General features: G+C 42.0%; 1 protein-coding gene across 5 annotated transcripts in view; it reads left to right on the top strand.

Annotated features, from left to right (window-relative positions):
• LOC115204708 (dixin-A) overlaps positions 1–26,532 on the top strand; it is a 92,062-nt gene that overhangs the window by 56,483 nt on the left and 9,047 nt on the right. For 3 of the 5 annotated variants that reach the window (XM_029770432.1, XM_029770436.1, XM_029770433.1), the window contains exons 12-16: positions 4,467–4,520; positions 5,053–5,124; positions 5,268–5,378; positions 14,581–14,721; positions 15,080–15,356. In XM_029770432.1, coding sequence (XP_029626292.1) covers positions 4,467–4,520; positions 5,053–5,124; positions 5,268–5,378; positions 14,581–14,721; positions 15,080–15,356 — 655 coding nt within the window. The remainder of the gene's footprint in view (positions 1–4,466; positions 4,521–5,052; positions 5,125–5,267; positions 5,379–14,580; positions 14,722–15,079; positions 15,357–26,532) is intronic. The other 2 variants (XM_029770434.1, XM_029770435.1) reach the window with 2 other exon arrangements.

The following is a 26,532-nucleotide window of genomic DNA, read 5'->3' on the forward strand; positions in this document are numbered from 1 at the left end:
AGTTGCCGTACCAGGTGGTGATACAGCCCGACAGGATGCTCTCGATTGTGCATCTGTAAAAGTTTGAGTGTTTTTGGTGACAAGCCGAATTTCTTCAGCCTCCTGAGGTTGAAGAGGGGCTGTTGCGCCTTCTTCACCACGCTGTCTGTGTGGGTGGACCATTTCAGTTTGTCCATGATGTGTACGCCGAGGAACTTAAAACTTTCCACCTTCTCCACTACTGTCCCGTCGATGTGGATAGGGGGCTGCTCCCTCTGCTGTTTCCTGAAGACCACGATCATCTCCTTTGTTTTGTTGACGTTGAGTGTGAGGTTATTTTCCTGACACCACACTTCGAGGGCCCTCACCTCCTCCCTGTAGGCCGTCTCGTCATTGTTGGTAATCAAGCCAACCACTGTCGTCTGCAAACTTGATAATTGAGTTGGAGGCGTGCGTGGCCACGCAGTCATGGGTGAACAGGGAGTACAGGAGGGGGCTGAGCATGCACCCTGGTGGGGCCCCAGTGTTGAGGATCAGTGGGGTGGAGATGTTGTTTCCTACCCTCACCACCTGGGGGGCGTCCCGTCAGGAAGTCCAGGACCCAGTTGCACAGGGCGGGGTCGAGACCTAGGGTCTTGAGCTTAATGACAAGTTTGGAGGGTACTATGGTGTTAAATGCTGAGCTGTAGTCGATGAACAGCATTCTTATATAGGTATTCCTCTTGTCCAGATGAGTTAGGGCAGTGTGCAGTGTGATTGTGATTGCGTCGTCTGTGGACCTATTGGGGCGGTAAGCAAATTGGAGTGGGTCTAGGGTGTCAGGTAGGGTGGAGGTGATATGATCCTTGACTAGTCTCTCAAAGCACTGCTTGATGACGGAGGTGAGTGCTACGGGGCGATAGTCATTTAGCTCAGTTACCTTAGCTTTCTTGGGAACTGGAACAATGGTGGCCCTCTTGAAGCATGTGGGAACAGCAGACTGGGATAAGGTTTGATTGAATATGTCCGTAAACACACCAGCCAGCTGGTCTGCGCATGCTCTGAGGACGCGGTTAGGGATGCCGTCTGGGCCGGCAGCCTTGCGAGGGTTAACACGTTTAAATGCTTTACTCACGTTGGTGAAGGAGAACTTGAAGGTTTTGGTAGCGGGTCGTGTCGTTGGCACTGTATTGGCCTCAAAGCGAGCAAAGAAGTTGTTTAGTTTGTCTGGGAGCAGGACATTGTGGTCCGCGACGGGGCTGGTTTTCTTTTTGTAGTCTGTGATTGACTGTAGACCCTGCCACATACCTCTCATGTCTTAGCAGTTGAATTGTGACTCTACTTTGTCTCTATACTGACGCTTAGCTTGTTTGATTGCCTTGCGGAGGGAATAGCTACACTGTTTGTATTCGGTCATGTTTCCGGTCGCCTTGCCCTGATTAAAAGCAGTGGTTCGCACTTTCAGTTTTGCACGAAATCTGCCATCAATCCACTGTTTCTGGTTGAGGAATGTTTTAATAGTTGCTGTGGGTACAACATCACCGATGCACTTGCTAATAAACTCGCTCACCGAATCAGCGTATTCATCAATGTCATTGTCCGACAGTATGCGGAACACATCCCAGTTCACGTGATCGAAGCAATCTTGAAGCGTGGAATCAGATTGGTCGGACCAGCGTTGAACAGACCTGAGCATGGGCGTTTCCTGTTTTAGTTTCTGTCTATAGGCTGGGAGCAACAAAATGGAGTCGTGGTCAGATTTTCCGATAGGAGGGTGGGGCAGGGCTTTGTATGCGTCGCGGAAGTTAGAGTAACAATGATCCAGGATTTTTTCCACCCGGGTAGCGCATTCGATATGCTGATATAATTTAGGGAGTCTTGTTTTCTGATTAGCCTTGTTAAAATCTCCAGCTACAATAAATGCAGCCTCAGGATATGTGGTTTCCAGTTTACATAGAGTTAAATGAAGTTTGTTCAGGGCCATCGATGTGTCTGCTTGGGGGGGATATACACGGCTGTGATTTTAATCGAAGAGAATTCTCTTGGTAGATAATGCGATCAACATTTGATTGTAAGGAATTCTAGGTCAGGTGAGCAAAAGGACTTTAGTTCCTGTATGTTGTTATGATCACACCACGACTCGTTAATCATAAGGCATACAACCCCACCCTTCTTCTTACCAGAGAGATGTTTGTTTCTGTCGGCGCGATGCATGAAGAAACCAGGTGGCTGTACCGACTCAGATAGCGTGTCTCGAGTGAGCCATGTTTCCGTGAAACAAAGAACGTTACAGTCTCTAATGTCTCTCTGGAAGGCTACCCTTGCTCGGATTTCGTCTACCTTGTTGTCAAGAGACTGGACATTGGTGAGTAGTAAACTCGGGAGCGGTGCGCGATGTGCCCGTCTACGGAGCCTGACCAGAAGACCGCTCCGTCTGCCCCTTCTGCGGCGCCGTTGTTTTGGGTCGCCGGCTGGGATCCGATCCATTGTCCTGGGTGGTGGGCCAAACAGAGGATCCTCTAGGGGAAGCCATATTCCTGGTCGTAATGTTGGTCAGTTGACGTTGCTCTTATGTCCAATAGTTCCTCCCGACTGTATGTGATAAAACTTAAGATTTCCTGGGGTAACAATGTAAGAAATGATACATAAAAAAAACAAAATACTGCATAGTTTCCTGAGAACGCGAAGCGAGGCGGCCATCTCTGTCGCCGCCGGATCTCAACCCTATAGCAGTTCAAGTGGAGGACTGGTTGTATCACCGTTTGGTATGGCAACTGCACCGCCCACGACCGGAAGGCCCTACAGGGGATAGTGCAGCTACTGCTCTCCCTCAGACAATCTGACTATAATCATCCCCAGGTAGTGCAGCTACTGCTCTCCCAAGACTATCTGACTACCATCCCCAGGTAGTGCAGCTACTGCTCTGCCTCTCCCACAGACTATCTGACTATACCCATCCCCAGGTAGTGCAGCTACTGCTCTGCCTCTCCCACAGACTATCTGACTACCATCCCCAGGTAGTGCAGCTACTGCTCTCCCACAGACTATCTGACTACCATCCCCAGGTAGTGCAGCTACTGCTCTGCCTCAGACTATCTGACTACCATCCCCAGATGTATTACTCCATTTCAATGTTGTCCATTCATTACCATTAGTATTTATCCTGCTACTGGTCACCTACTCCAGTTTACATGTATATATTACCATTAGGATATTACCATATAGTATTTATATATTCTGTTTACGTGTATCCTGCTACCAGTCACTTGTTATATATAAACGTACCTTTACAACTCCAGGGTACTGACCTGTATATACAACCACTCCAGTACATTGAATAAGGTACTGACCTGTATATACAACCACTCCAGTACATTGAATAAGGTACTGACCTGTATATACAACCACTCCAGTACATTGAATAAGGTACTGACCTGTCTATACAACCACTCCAGTACATTGAATAAGGTACTGACCTGTCTATACAACCACTCCAGTACATTGAATAAGGTACTGACCTGTATATCCAACCACTCCAGGACCCCTGGACATTGAATAAGGTACTGACCTGTATATCCAACCACTCCAGGACCCCTGGACATTGAATAAGGTACTGACCTGTATATACAACCACTCCAGTACCCCTGGACATTGAATAAGGTACTGACCTCTATATACAACCACTCCAGGACCCCTGGACATTGAATAAGGTACTGACCCGTCTATACAACCACTCCAGGACCCCTGGACATTGAATAAGGTACTGACCTGTATATACAACCACTCCAGTACATTGAATAAGGTACTGACCTGTCTATACAACCACTCCAGTACATTGAATAAGGTACTGACCTGTATATACAACCACTCCAGTACATTGAATAAGGTACTGACCTGTATATACAACCACTCCAGTACATTGAATAAGGTACTGACCTGTATATACAACCACTCCAGTACATTGAATAAGGTACTGACCTGTACATACAACCACTCCAGTACATTGAATAAGGTACTGACTCTAACCTATATATATATACTTGCATTCCCATGTTTCTAATTCACATTGTAGTTCTTGTTTTAATTTTAATTAAATGTTTCCTTCTATTTTCTATTATTATCTATGTTATAATATCTGCATTGTTGGGAAAGAGCTCTCAAGGTAAGAATGTCACTGTACTGTTTTATACCTGCTGTATCCTGTTCACGTGGCGAATAAACATTAACATGATTACAATATTTTAGCTGGTAACGTAACTGGTTACCGTTTTTGTAATCAGATGACATGTAATCCGTTTCTTCCCAACCATCATCAACATCAAACCAACTTCCTCTTACACAACAATGTTAATGGATTTGTGCTGGCTATCAGGTCAACAAGGCGGTCTGACAATAACTGTGTTGTGAATATGTCCTGATAGTGGGACTGCATGTCTCACCGCAGTAGCTATTAAGTTCCTTCTACACACACACTCCCATCCATATTGACCCAGTTGGTTGTGTCATAGGCGGAGCTACAGAGGAAGTTGGATGAGAGGAGCAGGTTGCTGAGTGAGTGCAAGGTAAGACACACATCCTCTCTCTCTCTCTCTGAGGTCTACAGTCTTGGACTGTACAGGGGAGTAGGTTCTCTCTCTGAGGTCTACAGTCTGGGACTGTACAGGGGAGTAGGTTCTCTCTCTCTGAGGTCTACAGTCTGGGACTGTACAGGGGAGTAGGTTCTCTCTCTCTGAGGTCTACAGTCTGGGACTGTACAGGGGAGTAGGTTCTCTCTCTCTGAGGTCTACAGTCTGGAACTGTACAGGGGAGTAGGTTCTCTCTCTCTGAGGTCTACAGTCTGGGACTGTACAGGGGAGTAGGTTCTCTCTCTCTCTGAGGTCTACAGTCTGGGACTGTACAGGGGAGTAGGTTCTCTCTCTCTGAGGTCTACAGTCTGGAACTGTACAGGGGAGTAGGTTCTCTCTCTCTGAGGTCTACAGTCTGGAACTGTACAGGGGAGTAGGATGTTCCATTCATGTGTGTGTGTGTGTGTGTGTGTGTGTGTGTGTGTGTGTGTGTGTGTGTGTGTGTGTGTGTGTGTGTGTGTGTGTGTAGAAGGAACTTGGACAGAAGGACCGGCTGCTGCAGCAGCACAAACACAAACTGGAGGAGAGCCAGCTGCAGAAGGTAGTACCACACAGAGAGACACACACAGAGACACACAGACAGACAGACAGAGACACACAGACAGACAGACACTACACCACAGATCTTTGTTCTTTTTTTCAGTTAGACAGATACATCATGTGTGTTTGCATGTGTGTGTACAGGCTGGCTTGCAGAGAGAGCTGGAGTGTAAAGACAACATGTTGCAGGAGATGAAGAGTCGTCATGGTGACCAGGCCCCGCCCCACCTCACGGCCACACCCCTTCCCTCTGGGGTAAGTCTACTGGCTTTTATTTAGAAAAGAGCCTAGCAACAAATGCAGATACTTTTGAGGCTGCCTTGGAGATTTTAGCCACTGAGGGTTTTTGAGGCTGCCTTGGAGAGTTTAGCCACGGAGGGTTTTTGAGGCTGCCTTGGAGATTTTAGCCACTGAGGGTTTTTGAGGCTGACTTGGAGATTTTAGCCACTGAGGGTTTTTTGAGGCTGCCTTGGAGAGTTTAGCCACGGAGGGTTTTTGAGGCTGCCTTGGAGAGTTTAGCCACGGAGGGTTTTTGAGGCTACCTTGGTAAGGTAAGTAAAGAAATAAAAACAACAGTAAAAAGACAGTGAAAAATAACAGTAGAGAGGCTATATACAGACACCGGTTAGTGAGGCTGATTGAGGTAGTATGTACATGTAGATATGATTAAAGTGACTTTGCATATATGACAGCTGCCTTGGAGAGTTTAGCCACTGAGGGTTTTTGAGGCTGACTTGGAGAGTTTAGCAACGAAGGGTTTTGATAACATTTAGAGACATTTTCCACTCAATTCTGCCGTAAACGAGAAGAGAAGATGTCTGTGCAAGGCAAGGCAAATTGGCGCTGTGATGTTGTCGTGGCAATGGTCAAACATCTACTGCAGGCATGGGCAACTTTAATTTGGGTGGGGGCCACAAAAAGTCTGAACTCATCATGAGGGGCCGTAGTTGTGCGTACCCACATCCGTACCCACACATGCAGTCAGAGCATCCCGAAGCAAAATTCTACTCATTTTTCCACAGGGTGGAGAGAAATGTTTACTGTTTCTAATATGATATCTGAGTGAAAGTGACTAACAAAATCAATGGGCGCCCCCCCGGTCGGTAATTAGATAGCTGGTCGCTAGACTACCTTACCAATCTAAAACATGATAGCTGACATGGGCTAATTCAGTGACTGTCAGTGACTGACATAACAAGAGAAAAACTGCTGAGATGCACTACCACATTTAGAAATTGCACCTTGTGTATTCTACTATTGTCATTGTTGTGTGTGTAGGTGTCAGGGAAGTCAGGCGCAGGAGAAACGAAGTTAATATAATTGGAGTAGTTTAATACACTGCTCAAAAAAATAAAGGGAACACTTAAACAACACAATGTAACTCCAAGTCAATCACACTTCTGTGAAATCAAACTGTCCACTTAGGAAGCAACACTGATTGACAATAAATTTCACGTGCTGTTGTGCAAATGGAATAGACAACAGGTGGAAATTATAGGCAATTAGCAAGACACCCCCAATAAAGGAGTGGTTCTGCAGGTGGTGACCACAGACCACTTCTCAGTTCCTATGCTTCCTGGCTGATGTTTTGGTCACTTTTGAATGCTGGCGGTGCTTTCACTCTAGTGGTAGCATGAGACGGAGTCTACAACCCACACAAGTGGCTCAGGTAGTGCAGCCCATCCAGGATGGCACATTAATGCGAGCTGTGGCAAGAAGGTTTGCTGTGTCTGTCAGCGTAGTGTCCAGAGCATGGAGGCGCTACCAGGAGACAGGCCAGTACATCAGGAGACGTGGAGGAGGCCGTAGGAGGGCAACAACCCAGCAGCAGGACCGCTACCTCCGCCTTTGTGCAAAGAGGAGCAGGAGGAGCACTGCCAGAGCCCTGCAAAATGACCTCCAGCAGGCCACAAATGTGCATGTGTCTGCTCAAACGGTCAGAAACAGACTCCATGAGGGTGGTATGAGGGCCCGATGTCCACAGGTGGGGTTTGTTCTTACAGCCCAACACCGTGCAGGACGTTTGGCATTTGCCAGAGAACACCAAGATTGGCAAATTCGCCACTGGCGCCCTGTGCTCTTCACAGATGAAAGCAGGTTCACACTGAGCATATGTGACAGACGTGACAGAGTTTGGAGACGCCGTGGAGAACGTTCTGCTGCCTGCAACATCCTCCAGCATGACCTGTTTGGCGGTTGGTCAGTCATGGTGTGGGGTGGCATTTCTTTGGGGGGCCGCACAGCCCTCCATGTGCTCGCCAGAGGTAGCCTGACTGCCATTAGGTACCGAGATGAGATCCTCAGACCCCTTGTGAGACCATATGCTGGTGCGGTTGGCCCTGGGTTCCTCCTAATGCAAGACAATGCTAGACCTCATGTGGCTGGAGTGTGTCAGCAGTTCCTGCAAGAGGAAGGCATTGATGCTATGGACTGGCCCGCCCGTTCCCCAGACCTGAATCCAATTGAGCACATCTGGGACATCATGTCTCGCTCCATCCACCAACGCCACGTTGCACCACAGACTGTCCAGGAGTTGGCGGATGCTTTAGTTCAGGTCTGGGAGGAGATCCCTCAGGAGACCATCTGCCACCTCATCAGGAGCATGTCCAGGTGTTGTAGGAAGGTCATACAGGCACGTGGAGGCCACACACACTACTGAGCCTCATGTTGACTTGTTTTAAGGACATTACATCAAAGTTGGATCAGCCTGTAGTGTGGTTTTCCACTTTCATTTTGAGTGTGACTCCAAATCCAGACCTCCATGGGTTGATAAATTGGATTTCCATTGATTATTTTTGTGTGATTTTGTTGTCAGCACATTCAACTATGTAAAGAAAAAGTATTTAATAAGATTATTTCATTCATTCAGATCTAGGATGTGTTATTTTAGTCTTCCCTTTATTTTTTGGAGCAGTGTATATATTTAAAACAAACTCCAATCTCAGCGTACATAAAGAAAAAATGGGTAAACATTCCCGTCGCACACCTATACAAAATACACTAACATAATAACACCAAACAATCTCTGACAAAGACATGAGGGGAAAACAGAGGGTTAAATACACAACATGTAATTGATGGGATTGGAACCAGGTGTGTAGGAAGACAAGACAAAACCAATGGAAAATGAAAAATGGATCAATGATGGCTAGAAGACCGGTGACGTCGATCGCCGAGCACCGCCCGAACAAGGAGAGGCATCGACTTCGGCAGAAGTCGTGACAACTATTCTAACTCTCAACAATAAGTTGAGATCCCGACTGAGTTCCTAAAATAAATAATTGAGCACAACTCTATATTTCTTACATAGTATTATTACTATTACTATATTTATTCCGCCCACTCTAGAGCTTAAACGATTTAAGCTATTAAAACGAAACCAACTTCCAAATGTCCAGACTGCCCCAACTTAGATTGCTTAGGAAAATATTTGTTATAATTTTTTAACTATAAACAATATTTAAATGAGCTCCCAATGCATTTCAATGGGGAGAAAAGGCCAATAATAGGTTTGATTGGTCTGGGGGCCTACAAAAAGGGGCCACCAGTTGCCGATCCCAGATCTAGTGCCTTCTAGCGAAAAGCCAATGGTGATTCTCACAGAAAAAAAATTGGAAACACTGTTGGCAGTTTTATTGAACTTCTTCTTCAGCACTAAAGTCCTATTACACTTTTAAGCTTTTAAATATGTAAACTGGTCTGGATTGACATTTTCATATATTTTCTACTTTTTAAACTATTAAACTTTGCTTCCTCCATCCATTTCATGGGATTTCCTCAACATTATAAAGGTCCCATTGTGACATCATCACTTCCAACATTCCATTAACTGTAAATGCAACAATGCAACTTTTCACACAAATCAGCTGCTTTCAGTTAGAGGATATTATAACTAACTCTACTTCCTTGCAATTCAAATTATTATCTGGTACCGAGCCAACGTTATAGCTGTTTTAGTAACCGCATCAACAACATTTTCGGGAACTTTTTATAAACTGAAATTTTTACCACTTTCTAGAGGTCGACCGATTAATCGGAATGGCCGATTAATTAGGGCCGATTTCAAGTTTTCATAACAATCGGTAATCGGTATTTTTGGCCACCGATTTGCCGAATATTTTTTTACATTTAAAAAAAATACAAATAATAAAAATGTCTTCTAACCTTTATTTAACTAGGCAAGTCAGTTAAAGAACACATTCTTATTTTCAATGACGGCCTAGGAACGGGGGTTAACTGCCTTGTTCAGGGGCAGAACAACAGATTTTTACCTTGTCAACGTAAGGTTGCATCCCCAAGCTAACTAGCCCAACGCTCTAACCACCTGCTTTACGTTGCCAAGGTAATTTGCTAGCTAGCATTAAACTTATCTTATAAAAAAACAATCAATCAATCATAAACACTAGTTAACTACACATGGTTGATGATATTACTAGTTTATCTAGCCTGTCCTGCGTTGCATATAATCGATGCGGTGCGCATTCGCGAAAAAGGACTGTCTTTGCTCCAACGTGTACCTAACCATAAACATCAATGTCTTTCTTAAAATCAATACACAAGTATATATTTTTAAACCTGCATATTTAGTTAATATTGCCTGCTAACATGAATTTCTTTTAACTAGGGAAAATGTGTCACTTCTCTTGCAAACAGAGTCAGGGTATATGCAGCAGTTTGGGCCGCCTGGCTTGTTGCGAACTGTGAAGACTATTTCTTCCTAACAAAGACAGCAGACTTCGCCAAACGGGGATGATTTAACAAAAGCGTATTTGCGAAAAAAAGCACAATCGTTGCACGACTGTACCTAACCATAAACATCAATGCCTTTCTTAAAATCAATACACAGAAGTATATATTTTTAAACCTGCATATTTAGCTAAAATAAATCCAGGTTAGCAGGCAATATTAACCAGGTGAAATTGTCAGTTCTTTTGCGTTCGTTGCACGCAGAATCAGGGTATACAGAATCTGGCTCGTTGCGAACTAATTTGCCAGAATTTTACGGAACTATGAAATAACATTGTAGGTTGTGCGATGTAACAGGAATATTTAGACTTATGGATGCCACCCGTTAAATAAAATACGGAACGGTTCCGTATGTCACTGAAAGAATAATGTTTTCGAGATGATAGTTTCCGGATTTGACCATATTAATGACCTAAGGTTTATTATAGGTTTATTATATTATATTAAGTCTATGATTTGATATTTGATAGAGCAGTCTGACTGAGCGATGGTAGGCAGCAGCAGGCTCGTAATAGTCAAAGGTATGTGGTTTAGAGAGAAATAGTCGACGCGTCATAATTCCTGTAATAACTTGTGGCTGAACTTGAAAGGGGTTCCTTCGTTATTTTACCGTTCATGTCTTCCATAGAGAATGTCTTGATCTACTTCAAATAACGTCTGTGTTTTGTGCTTAAACCGCCTCGGCGTTTTGATACCCCTGTAAATCTCACTAGGTAACGATTGTCAAGATATTTTCAGAAATCCACTCTACAAAAAAATGTATCTTTGCTTATATTGATCAGAGTTATATCCTATGGATATCTACACAGTTATAAAATTGGCAAGGTGGTGTAAGCCTAAACCAAACACAGACCTTATTTTAAGTTAATCTAAAAATATCCTATGGAATAAATGAAGGAACCGCTTTTCAGATTTTGCTAGAAGGTGTCATGGGAATTATGACTCGCACTTTGGTAGTCAATTCTTACCATGCCCATTATTAAAATAGGATTTCCTGCATATAGAAATTACAGTTTTTGTTTTCAGCATTCATCACAGGTAACTTAAACCCTATTTTTATTATTCAAACAGTTGAGAGTATTTGTCTCCTAAGCAGACTCTTCAGTATCGTTGTCACTTCAGAGCTGTGTGTGTGTGTATATATATATATATATATGGGGGAAAAAATCAAAATAATAATCGTCCGATTAATCGGTACCGGCTTTTTTTGGTCCTCCAATAATCGGTATCGGCGTTGAAAAATCATAATCGGTCGACCTCTACCACTTTCCCAAAAAGTTAGATGATATGACATTTCCGCCTACTTTTCTACTATTGAAATCTGTTGTCGGAACAAAAATATGTTAGCAATTTAATGATATAGCAGTTGTAGTAACTGCATTAACATAAAATATGTTAGCAATCTAATGATGCAGCTGTTGTAGTGACTGCATTAACATATTTTCCCGTGTGGCTCACTTAGTAGAGCATGGTGTTTGCAACGCCAGGGTTGTGGGTTCGATTCCCACGGGGGACCAGTACAGAGAAAAAATGTATGAAATGTATGCATTCACTACTGTAAGTCGCTCTGGATAAGAGCGTCTGCTAAATGACTAAAATGTAAAATGTAAACTTTTTCCAAACAACTGCCGTTTTGACCACTCCCCCAACAAGTCAGAGAAAAAGTTATAGCGTATGAAATCTTCCTTTACTTCTCTGCTTTTCAAATGTGAGGTAGAGCTGTTTTAGTATCCCATCAACTGCTTTCATTAAATATGCAGTAAGTCACGTCAGAAGCCAGCAGATTCATTACTTACCAACAACAGCTGCAAATTTCAATATAACTACTGTACATCACGTTTTGAAGTCCACTTTCCTTACTTTGTCTAACAACACTATCATGAATCTAGAAAATAAGTTTTGTGGGTCATAGTGCAGTATTTATATAGCACAAATGGAGAAGGGCTGGCTGTATGTTGATCTTGCTGCTCTGATTGGGTAGAGCGAAGCTGTCTCCATTCACCCGCTTCACATTTCACCCGATCACTTCTCATCTCACTTCTTTCAATTTTCACACGCAACAACTGTAGTTTAGACACTGACCACAACTACTGACCACAACAACACGAATACTGACAACAACTAGCTACTGACCACAACTACTGACCACAACAACACGAATACTGACAACAACTAGCTACTGACCACAACTACTGACCACAACAACACGAATACTGACAACAACTAGCTACTGACCACAACTACTGACCACAACAACACAACTACTGTCCACAACTAGCTACTGACCACAACTAGCTACTGACCACAACTACTGACCACAACTACTGACCACAACAACACAACTACTGACCACAACTGGCTACTGACCACAACTACTGACCACAACTACTGACCACAACTAGCTACTGACCACAACTACTGAACCACACAACAACTGATCACTACTACTGAACCACACAACTACTGATCACAACTACTGAACCACAACTACTGACCACAACTACTGAGCCACAACTACTGACCACAACTACTGACCACAACTACTGACCACAACTACTGACCACAACTACTGATCACAACTACTGACCACAACTACTGACCACAACTACTGAACCACACAACTACTGACCACACAACTACTGAACCACAACTACTGATCACAACTACTGAACCACAACTACTGACCACAACTACTGAACCACACAACTACTGACCACAACTACTGAACCACACAACTACTGACCACAACTACTGAACCACACAACAACTGACCACTACTACTGACCACAACTACTGATCACAACTACTGAACCACAACTACTGACCACAACTACTGATCACAACTACTGAACCACAACTACTGACCACAACTACTGAACCACAACTACTGAACCACAACTACTGACCACAACTACTGAACCACAACTACTGACCACAACTACTGACCACAACTACTGACCACAACTACTGATCACAACTACTGACCACAACTACTGAACCACACAACTACTGACCACAACTACTGAACCACAACTACTGATCACAACTACTGAACCACAACTACTGACCACAACTACTGAACCACACAACTACTGACCACAACTACTGACCACACAACTACTGAACCACACAACTACTGACCACAACTACTGACCACAACTACTGACCACAACTACTGAACCACAACTACTGAACCACAACTACTGACCACAACTACTGACCACAACTACTGACCACACAACTACTGACCACAACTACTGAACCACACTACTACTGAACCACACAACTACTGAACCACACAACTACTGACCACACCTACTGACCACACAACTACTGACACAACTACTGACACAACTACTGAACCACAACTACTGACCACACAACTACTAACCACACAACTACTGACCACACAACTACTGACCACACAACTACTGACCACAACTACTGACCACAACTACTGACCACAACAACACAAATACTGATCACAACAACACTAATACTGACCACAACTAGCTACTGACCACAACTGGCTACTGACCACAACTGGCTACTGACCACAACGACACAAATACTGACCACAACTGGCTACTGACCACAACGACACAAATACTGACCACAACTGGCTACTGACTACAACTGGCTACTGACCACAACTACTGACCACAACTACTGACCACAACTGGCTACTGACCACAACTGGCTACTGACCACAACTAGCTACTGACCACAACTGGCTACTGACCACAACTGGCTACTGACCACAACTGGCTACTGACCACAACTGGCTACTGACTACAACTGGTTACTGACCACAACTGGCTACTGACCACAACTAGCTACTGACCACAACTGGCTACTGACCACAACTGGCTACTGACTACAACTGGTTACTGACCACAACTGGTTACTGACCACAACTGGCTACTGACCACAACTAGCTACTGACCACAACTAGCTACTGACCACAACTGGCTACTGGCTACTGACCACAACGACACAACTACTGACCACAACTGGCTACTGACCACAACTGGCTACTGGCTACTGACCACAACTAGCTACTGACCACAACTAGCTACTGACCACAACAACACATCTACTGACCACAACAACACATCTACTGACCACAACAACACATCTACTGACCACAACAACACGAATACTGACAACAACTAGCTACTGACCACAACTGGCTACTGACCACAACGACACAACTACTGACCACAACAACACGAATACTGACCCAGTTCTTACATGGCCTTTATACTCACCAGACATGTCACCCATTGAGCATGTTTGGGATGCTCTGGATCGACGTGTACGACAGAGTGTTCCAGTTCCCACCAATATCCAGAAACTTTGCACAGCCATTGAAGAGGAGTGGGACAACATTCTACAGCCCACAATCAACAGCCTGATCAACTCTATGTGAAGGAGATGTGTCACGCTGCATGAGGCAAATGGTGGACACACCAGATACTGACTGGTTTTCTGATCCACGCCATTATATATTTTTTAAAGGTTTCTGTGACCAACAGATGCATATCTGTATTCCCAGCCATGTGAAATCCATAGATTAGGGCCTAATGAATGGATTTCAATTCTCTGGTTTCCTGATGAACTGTTACTCTTATCTAAATCTTAGAAATTGTTGCATGTTGCATTTATATTTTTGTTCTGTGTGTGTGTGTGTGTGTGTGTGTGTGTGTAGGCTGAGGAGCTGCAGCTGGTGCGGTCAGCGTTGAGGAGTCTGAGAGGAGTGTTCGGAGAGCAGGATCCTCAACACCACACTCTGGATACACTGGAGCAGGGCATCACATCACTGACTGACAGACTGACACACACCCACCAGGTACACACACCCACCAGGTACACAGACCCACCAGGTACACACACCCACCAGGTACACACACCCACCAGGTACACAGACCCACCAGGTACACAGACCCACCAGGTACACACACCCACCAGGTACACACACCCACCAGGTACACACACCCACCAGGTACACAGACCCACCAGGTACACACACCCACCAGGTACACACACCCACCAGGTACACACACCCACCAGGTACACACACCCACCAGGTACACACACCCACCAGGTACACACACCCACCAGGTACACACACACACCAGGTACACACACTCTCTCTTTCAACTTGTGCTATTAGAAATCCCTTGACTGTCGTGTGTTGTGTTCCTTAGGGGAGGGGAAAGTCTTCAGGATGCAACAGAGCCACACACAACCAGCAGGACTCCTGGCCTCCAAGCAGTAAGATCACACACAACCAGCAGGACTCCTGGCCTCCAAGCAGTAAGATCACACACAACCAGCAGGACTCCTGGCCTCCAAGCAGTAAGATCACACACAACCAGCAGGACTCCTGGCCTCCAAGCATTAAGATCACACACAACCAGCAGGACTCCTGGCCTCCAAGCAGTAAGATCACACACAACCAGCAGGACTCCTGGCCTCCAAGCAGTAAGATCACACACCGATGCACTGCCATAACGCATTACATTTCACAGCGAATGCTGCAGCAGAAGCGAACACTTTCGTCCATGCGTGTGCGACACATTGGTTGTGGCTCCTTGGGAAACTTAATAAAAATAAATAAGTAGATAATATTATTTCACACCTTGATAGTTCTTCTTTGTCTATAAAAAAACTACGGGAACTTCATACGTTTGAACAAGTCCCAGGAAGCATAAGAATACATGTGTTCGTATGGACAGTAAATGAAAATATTCGGATGGTTAAAGGCCGACATTTGGTAGTTTCAATGAAAAAACACTTTGTAACATGACTATAGAAAGGGAACATTAACATGACTATAGAAAGGGAACATTAACATGACTATAGAAAGGGAACATTAACATGACTATAGAAAGGGAACATTGTAACATGACTATAGAAAGGGAACATTGTAACATGACTATAGAAAGGGAACATTAACATGACTATAGAAAGGGAACATTAACATGACTATAGAAAGGGAACATTGTAACATGACTATAGAAAGGGAACATTGTAACATGACTATAGAAAGGGAACATTAACATGACTATAGAAAGGGAACATTAACATGACTATAGAAAGGGAACATTGACATGACTATAGAAAGGGAACATTAACATGACTATAGAAAGGGAACATTGACATGACTATAGAAAGGGAACATTAACATGACTATAGAAAGGGAACATTAACATGACTATAGAAAGGGAACATTGACATGACTATAGAAAGGGAACATTAACATGACTATAGAAAGGGAACATTGACATGACTATAGAAAGGGAACATTGACATGACTATAGAAAGGGAACATTGACATGACTATAGAAAGGAAACATTAACATGACTATAGAAAGGGAACATGACTATAGAAAGGGAACATTGTGACATGACTATAGAAAGGGAACATTAACATGACTATAGAAAGGGAACATTAACATGACTATAGAAAGGGAACATGACTATAGAAAGGGAACATTAACATGACTATAGAAAGGGAACATTAACATGACTATAGAAAGGGAACATTGACATGACTATAGAAAGGGAACATTGACATGACTATAGAAAGGGAACATTGACATGACTATAGAAAGGGAACATTAACATGACTATAGAAAGGGAACATTAACATGACTATAGAAAGGGAACATTGTGACATGACTATAGAAAGGGAACATTAACATGACTATAGAAAGGGAACATTAACATGACTATAGAAAGGGAACATGACTATAGAAAGGGAACATGACTATAGAAAGGGAACATTGACATGACTATAGAAAGGGAACATTGACATGACTATAGAAAGGGAACATGACTATAGAAAGGGAACATGACTATAGAAAGGGAACATTGACATGACTATAGAAAGGGAACATTAACATGACTATAGAAAGGGAACATGACTATAGAAAGGGAACATGACTATAGAAAGGGAACATTAACATGACTATAGAAAGGGAACATTAACATGACTATAGAAAGGGAACATTAACATGACTATAGAAAGGGAACATGACTATAGAAAGGGAACATGACTATAGAAAGGGAACATTAACATGACTATAGAAAGGGAACATTAACATGACTATAGAAAGGGAACATTAACATGACTATAGAAAGGGAACATTGACATGACTATAGAAAGGGAACATTGTGACATGACTATAGAAAGGGAACATTGTGACATGACTATAGAAAGGGAACATTGTAACATGACTATAGAAAGGGAACATTAACATGACTATAGAAAGGGAACATTAACATGACTATAGAAAGGGAACATTGTGACATGACTATAGAAAGGGAACATTGACATGACTATAGAAAGGGAACATTGTGACATGACTATAGAAAGGGAACATTGACATGACTATAGAAAGGGAACATTAACATGACTATAGAAAGGGAACATGACTATAGAAAGGGAACATTGTAACATGACTATAGAAAGGGAACATTAACATGACTATAGAAAGGGAACATTAACATGACTATAGAAAGGGAACATTGACATGACTATAGAAAGGGAACATTGACATGACTATAGAAAGGGAACATTGTGACATGACTATAGAAAGGGAACATTGACATGACTATAGAAAGGGAACATTAACATGACTATAGAAAGGGAACATTAACATGACTATAGAAAGGGAACATTAACATGACTATAGAAAGGGAACATTAACATGACTATAGAAAGGGAACATGTGGAACTCGTTTAAATAGGGCTTATTTCCTTCCTGAAGAACACCAGACATTAACATCAACCATTTACTTTCTATAATATCAAAAATAGGCTACCATGTAACTTACAGTATATCAAGGCCATGTCTACTTTCTAAAAATGTTAAATTGGATGAAGCCGCTTTTTCTCAAAAATAGTTATAACAGTGGATATTGTACCTTATATGAAGGCTAGCCTGTATCTAACAGTGGATATTGTACCTTATGTATACAGTTCAAATCAGAAGTTTACATACCCTTAGGTTGGACTCATTAAAACTCGTTTTTCAACCATTCCACAAATTTCTTGTTAACAAACTATAGTTTTGGCAAGTCGGTTAAGACATCTACTTTGTGCATGACACAAGTCATTTTTCCAACAAGTGTTTACAGACAGATTATTTCACTAATAATTCACTGTATCACAATTCCAGTGGGTCAGAAGTTTCCATACACTAAGTTGACTGTGCCTTTAAACAGCTTGGAAAATTCCAGAAAATGATGTCATGGCTTTAGAAGCTTCTGATAGGCTATTTGACATCATTTGAGTCAATTGGAGGTGTACCTGTGGATGTATTTCAAGGCCTACCTTCAAACTCAGTGCCTCTTTGGAACTTCACATCATGGGAAAATAAAAATAAATCAGCCAAGACCTCAGAAAAGAAATTGAAGACCTAAAAAAAAAGTATATATATATTTTTTTTTAACCAGGCAAGTTAGTTAAGAACGAATTCTTATTTATAATTGACGGCCTACCTGGAAACAGTGGGTTAACTGCCTTGTTCAGGGGCAGAACGACAGATTTTTACCTTGTCAGCTCGGGGATTCGATCTAGCAACCTTTCAATTACTGGCCCAATGCTCTACCCACTAGGCTACCTGCCGCCCCATATGAAGGCTAGCCTGTATTGAACAGTGTATGTTGTATCTTATATGAAGGCTAGCCTGTATCTAGCAGTGGTGGCTCGTAAGAGAAAGGGGAGGACCATCCTCAGTGAATTTCATTTTTATTTTTAAATAGTGAAACATTAAAAAAGTTATCAGTTTTAGATTGGACTATTCTAAATAAATGTACAAGTCAAACGTTTGGACACACCTACTCATTCCAGGGGTGCTGCATCAGATGAGCCTTCCCTGTAGCTCAGTTGGTAGAGCATGGTGTTTGCAACACCAGGGTTGTGGGTTCGATTCCCACGGGGGGCCAGCACAGAAAGAAAAAAAAATGTATGAAATGTATGCATTCACTACTGTAAGTCGCTCTGGATAAGAGCGTCTGCTAAATGACGTAAATGTATAAATGTACGTAAATGTATGAGATGGTTTGGGATGAGTTGGACCGCAGAGTGAAGGAAAAGCAGCCAACAAGTATTCAGCATATGTGGAAACTTCTTCAAGACTGTTGGAAAAGCATTCCTTAAGCTGGTTGAGAGAATGCCAAGAGTGTGCAAAGCTGTCATCAAGGTCAAAGGGTGGCTACTTTGAAGAATCTCAAATTTAAAATATATTTTGATTTGTTTAACACTTTTTTGGTTACTACAAAATTCCCTGTGATATTTCATAGTTTTGATGTCTTCCCTATTATTCTACAATGTAGAAAATAGTAAAAATAAAGAAACGTCCTTGAATGAGTAGGTGTGTCCAAACTTTCTCATTCAAGGGTTTTTCTTTATTTTTACTATTTTCTATATTTAACATGTTGAAGGTGACTAGCCACCATGTTCCCCAAGGTCAGGGTAGCTGCCATGACAATTTTCAATCCCAATGATGATAACTAAGCAATCATTTAAGCTTTGACTAATTCCCCAAGGTTTGTAATATCCTGGGTTTAATAATAAATAGGAAAAGTTTCAGATTCTGCAAAAGGTTTGTAGTAGTTTATTCAGAGAACGTTCTGAAGTCAAAAATGCATACACAGTCATTTTATAACTCTCACCTTCACACACACACACACACACACACACACACACACACACACACACACACACACACACACACACACACACACACACCACTTTTCTACCAGCCTTGGCAGTTTCTCGCCATTCCTCTCCTCAGATTAGAGAGGCCTTAGAAGGGCCCTTTTTCCTGTTATCAGTTTTCAGAGTCATAACTTGTCTCACCCACACATTATTGGATTATAGTCTTATAATTCTAATACATTTCACGTAGTCTTACACGTTTCAGGGTGGAATTCTTTAGTCATTACTTTAAACATATACATTCCTTTATGAATAGCATCCTCAGTCCCTCTCTGTGATGATATGATTTAGCATGTTGAATGTAACTAGCCACCATGTTCACCAAGGTCAGGGTAGCATCCCCAGTCCCCCTCTGTGATAATATGAGGTTCAACCTCTCTTTGTTATCGTCTGAGATTCCCATAGATTGGAAAGCTGCCACGGTCATCCCCCTCTTCAAAAGGGGAGACACTCTAGACCCAAACTGCTACAGACCTATATCTATCCTACCCTGTCTTTCTAAGGTCTTTGAAAGACAAGTTAACAAACAGATTACCGACCGTTTCGAATCTCACCGTACCTTCTCCGCTATGCAATCTGGTTTCAGAGCTGGTCATGGGTGCACCTCAGCAACGCTCAAGGTCCTAAATGATATCATAACCGCCATCGATAAGAGGCATTACTGTGCAGCCGTATTCATCGACCTGGCCAAGGCTTTCAACTCTGTCAATCACAACATTCTTATTGGCAGACTCAACAGCCTTGGTTTCTCCAATGATTGCCTTGCTTGGTTCACCAACTACTTCTCCGATAGAGATCAGTATGTCAAATCGGAGGGCCTGTTGCCCGGACCTCTGGCAGTCTCTATGGGGGTGCCACAGGGTTCAATTCTCAGGCCGACTCTCTTCTCTATATACTTCAATGATGTCGCTCTTGCTGCTGGTGATTCTCTGATCCACCTGTACGCAGACGACACCATTCTGTATACTTATGGCCCTTCTTTGGACACTGTGTTAGCTAACATCTAGATGAGCTTCAATGCCATACAACTCTCCTTCCGTTGCCTCCAACTGCTCTTAAATGCAAGTAAAACTAAATGCATGCTCTTCAACTGATCGCTGCCCGCACCTGCCCGCCCGTCCAGCATCACTACTCTGGACGGTTCTAACTTGAATATGTGGACAACTACAAATACCTAGGTGTTTGGTTAGACTGTAAACTCTCCTTTCAGACTCACATTAAGCATCTCCAATCCAAAATTAAATCTAGAATCGGCTTCCTATTTCCAACAAAGTATCCTTCACTCATGCTGCCAAACATACCCTCGTAAAACTGACCATCCTACCGATCCCCGACTTCAGCGATGTCATTTACAAAATAGCCTCCAATACCCTACTCAATGAACTGGATGCAGTCTATCACAGTGCCATCCGTTTTATCACCAAATCCCCATATCCTACCCACCACTGCGACCTGTACGCTCTCGTTGGCTGGCCCTCGCTTCATACTCGTCGCCAAACCCAGGTCATCTGCAAGTCTCTGCTAGGTAAAGCCCCGCCTTATGTCAGTTCACTGGTCACCATAGCAGCACCCACCCGTAGCACGCACTCCAGCAGGTATATCTCTCTGGTCACCCCCAAAGCCAATTCCTCCTTTGGCCGTCTCTCCTTCCAGTTCTCTGCTGCCAATGACTGGAACGAACTACAAAAATCTCTGAAACTGGAAACACTTATCTCCCTCACTAGCTTTAAGCACCAGCTGTCAGAGCAGCTCACAGATCACTGCACCTGTACATAGCCCATCTATAATTTAGCCCAAACAACTACCTCTTTCCCTACTGTATTCATTTATTTATTTTGCTCCTTTGCACCCCATTATTTCTATTTCTACTTTGCACTTTCTTCCACTACAAATCTACCATTCCAGTGTTTTACTTGCTATATTGTATTTACTTTGCCACCATGGCCTTTTTTGCCTTTACCTCCCTTATCTCACCTCATTTGCTCACATTGTATATAGACTTGTTTTTCTACTGTATTATTGACTGTATGTTTGTTTTACTCCATGTGTAACTGTGTTGTTATATGTGTCGAACTGCTTTGCTTTATCTTGGCCAGGTCGCAGTTGTAAATGAGAACTTGTTCTCAACTTGCCTACCTGGTTAAATAAAGGTGAAATAAAATAAATAAATAAATATATAGGACAATAATAGACCTATCACACTATATATAGAACAATAATAGACCGATCACACTATATATATATATATATATAGAACAATAATAGACCGATCACACTATATATAGGACAATAATAGACCTATCCCACTATATATAGAACAATAATAGACCGATCACACTGTATATAGGACAATAATAGACCCATCACACTATATATATGTCATATATATATATAAATAGCAAATGTTCTGCAAATTGAGAAATCATGTGACTAAACTGAATAAAAATGAGAAACTACACTATGAAACAAAGATAAATGACAAAGAAGGTAAAAAGTAAAAAGCTTTAGAGCACCTTATATAACATTTTGGCCAAAAATTTCCGCTCCATCACAAATCACACTGATGTTGCCAACTACTTTAATGATTTTTTCATTGGCAAGATTAGCAAACTTAGGCATGACATGCCAGCAAGAAATGCTGACACTACACTTCCAAGTATATCTGACCAAATTATCAAAGACAAGCATTGTAATTTGGAATTCTGTAATGTAAGTGGGGAAGAGGTGAAAAAATGATTGTTGTGTATCAGTGTCAGACAGCTGGGATGGAACATTTTGCCACATCTTCAATTTAACCCTACTAGAAAGTTTGTGCCCTTAGGCCTGGAGGGAAGCTAAAGTTATTACCCTGCCTAAGGATAGTAAAGCCCCCTTTACTGGAGCGCGCCTTTCTTGTTTCTCCTTTTCTATTGACGAAGCTTTTGTCCGGTTGAAATATGATTTATTATTTATGACAAAAACATCCTGAGGATTGATTTTAAACATCGTTTGGCATGTTTCTACGAACTTTTATTGTACTTTTTCGTCTGTCTGTTGTGACCGCGCTTTGTTCCAATGGATTGCTGAACAAAATGCACCAACAAAACTGAGGTTTTTGGACATAAAGAGGGACATTATCGAACAAAACAAACATTTATTGTGTAACATGGAGTCTTCGGAGTACAACCATATGAAGATCATCAAAGGTAAGTGATACATTTTATCGCTATTTATGACTTTTGTTACTCCTTTTCTTGGCTGCTAACTGTTTGTAATGATTTGTCTGCTGGGCGCTGTTCTCAGATAATCACATGGTTTGCTTTCGCCGTAAAGCCTTTTTGAAATCTGACACAGCGGTTGGATTAACAAGAAGTTTATCTTTAAGCTGGCGTATAACATTTGTATCTTTTATATATGTTTATTATGAGAATTTCTGTTTTGTTGAGTTTCACGCTCTGCAATTTCACCGGATGTTGTTTGAGACAGTGGATTATTGAACAAAACATCGTTTGGCATGTTTCTACAAACTAACGTCCCACACCCCCTAGTAAGGTTAATAATCTTTTGGGAAAAATTTTGTTTGTCCAGATACAATTCTATTTTACAGTAAACAAATTGACAACAGACTTTCAGCATGCTTATAGGGAAGGACATTCAATAAGCACAGGACTTACACAAATGGCTGATGATTGGCTGAGAGAAATTGTTGATAAAAATATTGTGGGGGCTGTTTTGTTAGACTTCATTGTGGCTTTTGGCATTATCGATCATAGTCTGCTGATGGAAAAATTTGTTTTATGGCTTTACACCCCCTGCTATATTGTGAATAAAGAGTTACTTGTCTAACAGAACACAGAGGTTGTTCTTTAATGGAAGCCTCGCCAAAGAAATCCAGGTAGAATCAGGAATTTCCCAGGGCAGCGGTCTAGGCCCCTTACTTTTTTCAAACTTTACTAACGACATGCCACTGGCTTTGAGTAAAGCCAGTGTGTATGCGGATGACTCAACACTATACACATCAGCTACTACAGCGACTGAAATGACTGAAACACTTAACAAAGAGCTGCAGTTAGTTTCAGAATGGGTGCCAAGGAATAAGTTAGTCCTAAATATTTCAAAAACAAAAATAATTGTAATTGGGACAAATCATTCACTAAATCTTGTAATGAATAATACAGGTTCCCGCAAACTACAGGGATACAGGGAAACTCAACATACTTTCCTTTAAAAGTTGCTAACTTACGCCGCCGGACTTAGAGGTACCCAGCGTCACGGCTTCATTGCTCCAGACCACCACAAGGGGGAGTTAGAGCACTCATTATGCATTTGGGTCCCAAGGTTTTTATATGACCAATCATATCGAGTGGTTACAATGATGAAATTGATGTTATGCCACCCGTCGCTGCTGACTTTCTTCAGCAAAGATGTCTGACAAAAACATTATGGTGGAAGCAAATGTAAGTAATTATAACAAGATTTCGGTTTGCTCTCCTCCCTCATTGTCGTCACACGTCATCAGAGTGCGCAGCTGAACACTGTATGCTGGAAAACACCCGGTTTGTTATTTTTGATTAAAACAAAACCACTATTAATTAAATAAGAATACCAAACTTTTTGTGTGGATTCCGCGACGTGTTTAGCTTTTAACAGCTAGGAAACACCGCTAACCAAACAACAGTGCCAGGTGGCTGTACTACAGCCACTGGTCGTTGTCGTGGAAAAGATGAATTGTTAACTTTTGAAAAACAACTGGTTGCAGTAAAGAGCCAACCTGGATACTAAGGAGATCCTGAGGGAAATCGACGAGTACCAACAGCTTTACGCTATGGAGGAACAACATACTCCTTCGTGGAAAGATCCGACCACCTCACAAAAGAACTCTAACCCGACAAAAAAAAGAAAAACAAATTAATCTACAGACACAGACGATTGACTTACCGTTGAAGTAGAGGCTAGTGCTCTGGCTGGAATCCATGCAACAATGGAATAGTTGTGTGAGGAGGTAGCAGGGCTGGGGGGGGGGGGGTTAGGGAGTTTGGAGTTTAGCCAGAGTGAAATTCTCACTCTCCAAGGAGAGAACAAGACACTCACAGCCAAGGCAAAAATCTAAGATTCTGAAATGGATTGTCTACTCAGGGACAACAGGGTGATGAAGGAGTCGCTGCTAGACATACAAAGTCGTAGCATGTGTGAAAATCTAATATTTTCTGGGATTCCTGAGGACGCATCCAATAATCCAGAGGGCGCGATCAGAGAATTCATGCAATCCGCCTTGAAACTTGCTACAGAGACTGTAAACAAGGTGGCTTTCCACCGAGTACACAGACTTGGAGCTCGGAGCGACAAGACCAAGGGTCCCCAACCGATCATCGCAAAATTTGAACACTACCAACAAAAGGAGCTGATCAAAAGCAGGTGAAGGAGCTTAAAGGGACCAAATTCAGGTTCCTTGACCAATTTCCATGGGAGATAAACAAACGTCGTAAGAGACTGTATCCTGTACAGAGGCAACAGAGGGAGAGGGGTAAGCGTGCCTTTATCATTGTGGACAAACTCTTTATAGATGGGCAGCTATTCCGAGACAGCTCCATAACTCCGTGGCTGTACTAAATTCTACAGGGAATTCAGGTTACGAAAAAAAGAAGGTATGGGAACTGTAAAATTATCTGAACATTATGAAGTGGATATGAACACACACGTACTCAATTACATGTTCACTTACACATACGGACTTATTCATACACACACACACACACACTTGATCTTGCTCCCTTCACTCACTCTCTTGTCTCTTCTCTCCCTTTCTCATCTCTCTCTATTGAACTGTTCTATAATTTAATGTTTCTTGTTTGTATATATTTTCTATGTCTTTGTCTACATGTTTATATAAGTTTACAACAAGCAAGGGGAAGATATCAGAATAGGGGCATTGGGGAATAATAACATATTGTACAGAATACATTTGTACTGTAGTGAAGTCGTCTCTATAGAAATGTAAGGTCTCTTTCATGATCATGTGAAACGTCAATTGCTATGGAAATGCTGGGATGTGTTTTTTAATGATGTTAAAGGTAATTATGATGCAACTATGATGGTGATGCGATATGGATTACAATTATCATCATGAATATCAAGGCTATACGCACTACATGTTACACACATAGACACTCAACCATGCAAATTGGCAGAGTTATTATTTATTTGGACATCACACATTATAGTCTTACTTTTATACAGACATCGTACACACTCTCATGATATCATATCCAATATCATACACATCAACCTACTCAGATTTACTACACACATAATATCTTGTCTCAATTTTCGAACATCTGTGGCATTGGCTCACAGGCAAACAGGCAAGGGAATAAAACATATATTACTAGAACCTATTTTTTAAAGTCTAAATATCAGTCATTTGAAAGCTCTAGTTGTGACTGTCATAATACCTCCGATGGCAGTAACTTTACAAGCTCTAACTGATTGTGTCCAGCATAATATAGGAACAGAAAATCCATTTATTGTTTGGGATACCTTTAAATGTACAGTGGGGCAAAAAAGTATTTAGTCAGCCACCAATTGTGCAAGTTCTCCCACTTAAAAAGATGAGAGAGACCTGTAATTTTCTTCATAGGTACACTTCAACTATGACAGACAAAATGAGAAAAAGAAATCCAGAAAATCACATTGTAGGATTTTTAATTAAGTTATTTGCAAATTATGGTGGAAAATAAGTATTTAAGCCTCTCATCTTTTTAAGTGGGAGAACTTGCACAATTGGTGGCTGACTAAATACTTTTTTGCCCCACTGTACCTTCAGAGGTCATTCAATTCAATATTCATCAATAATAAAAAAAGCAGTTTCTGGATAAAGAGACAAGACTAACAAGGGAAATAGATGAACTAATAGTACAGGTAGATAGCAAAAAAAAACGATACTACAGAGAT

Source organism: Salmo trutta, chromosome 12, assembly GCF_901001165.1.
Source record: "Salmo trutta chromosome 12, fSalTru1.1, whole genome shotgun sequence".
Classification (NCBI taxonomy): Eukaryota; Metazoa; Chordata; class Actinopteri; order Salmoniformes; family Salmonidae; genus Salmo; species Salmo trutta.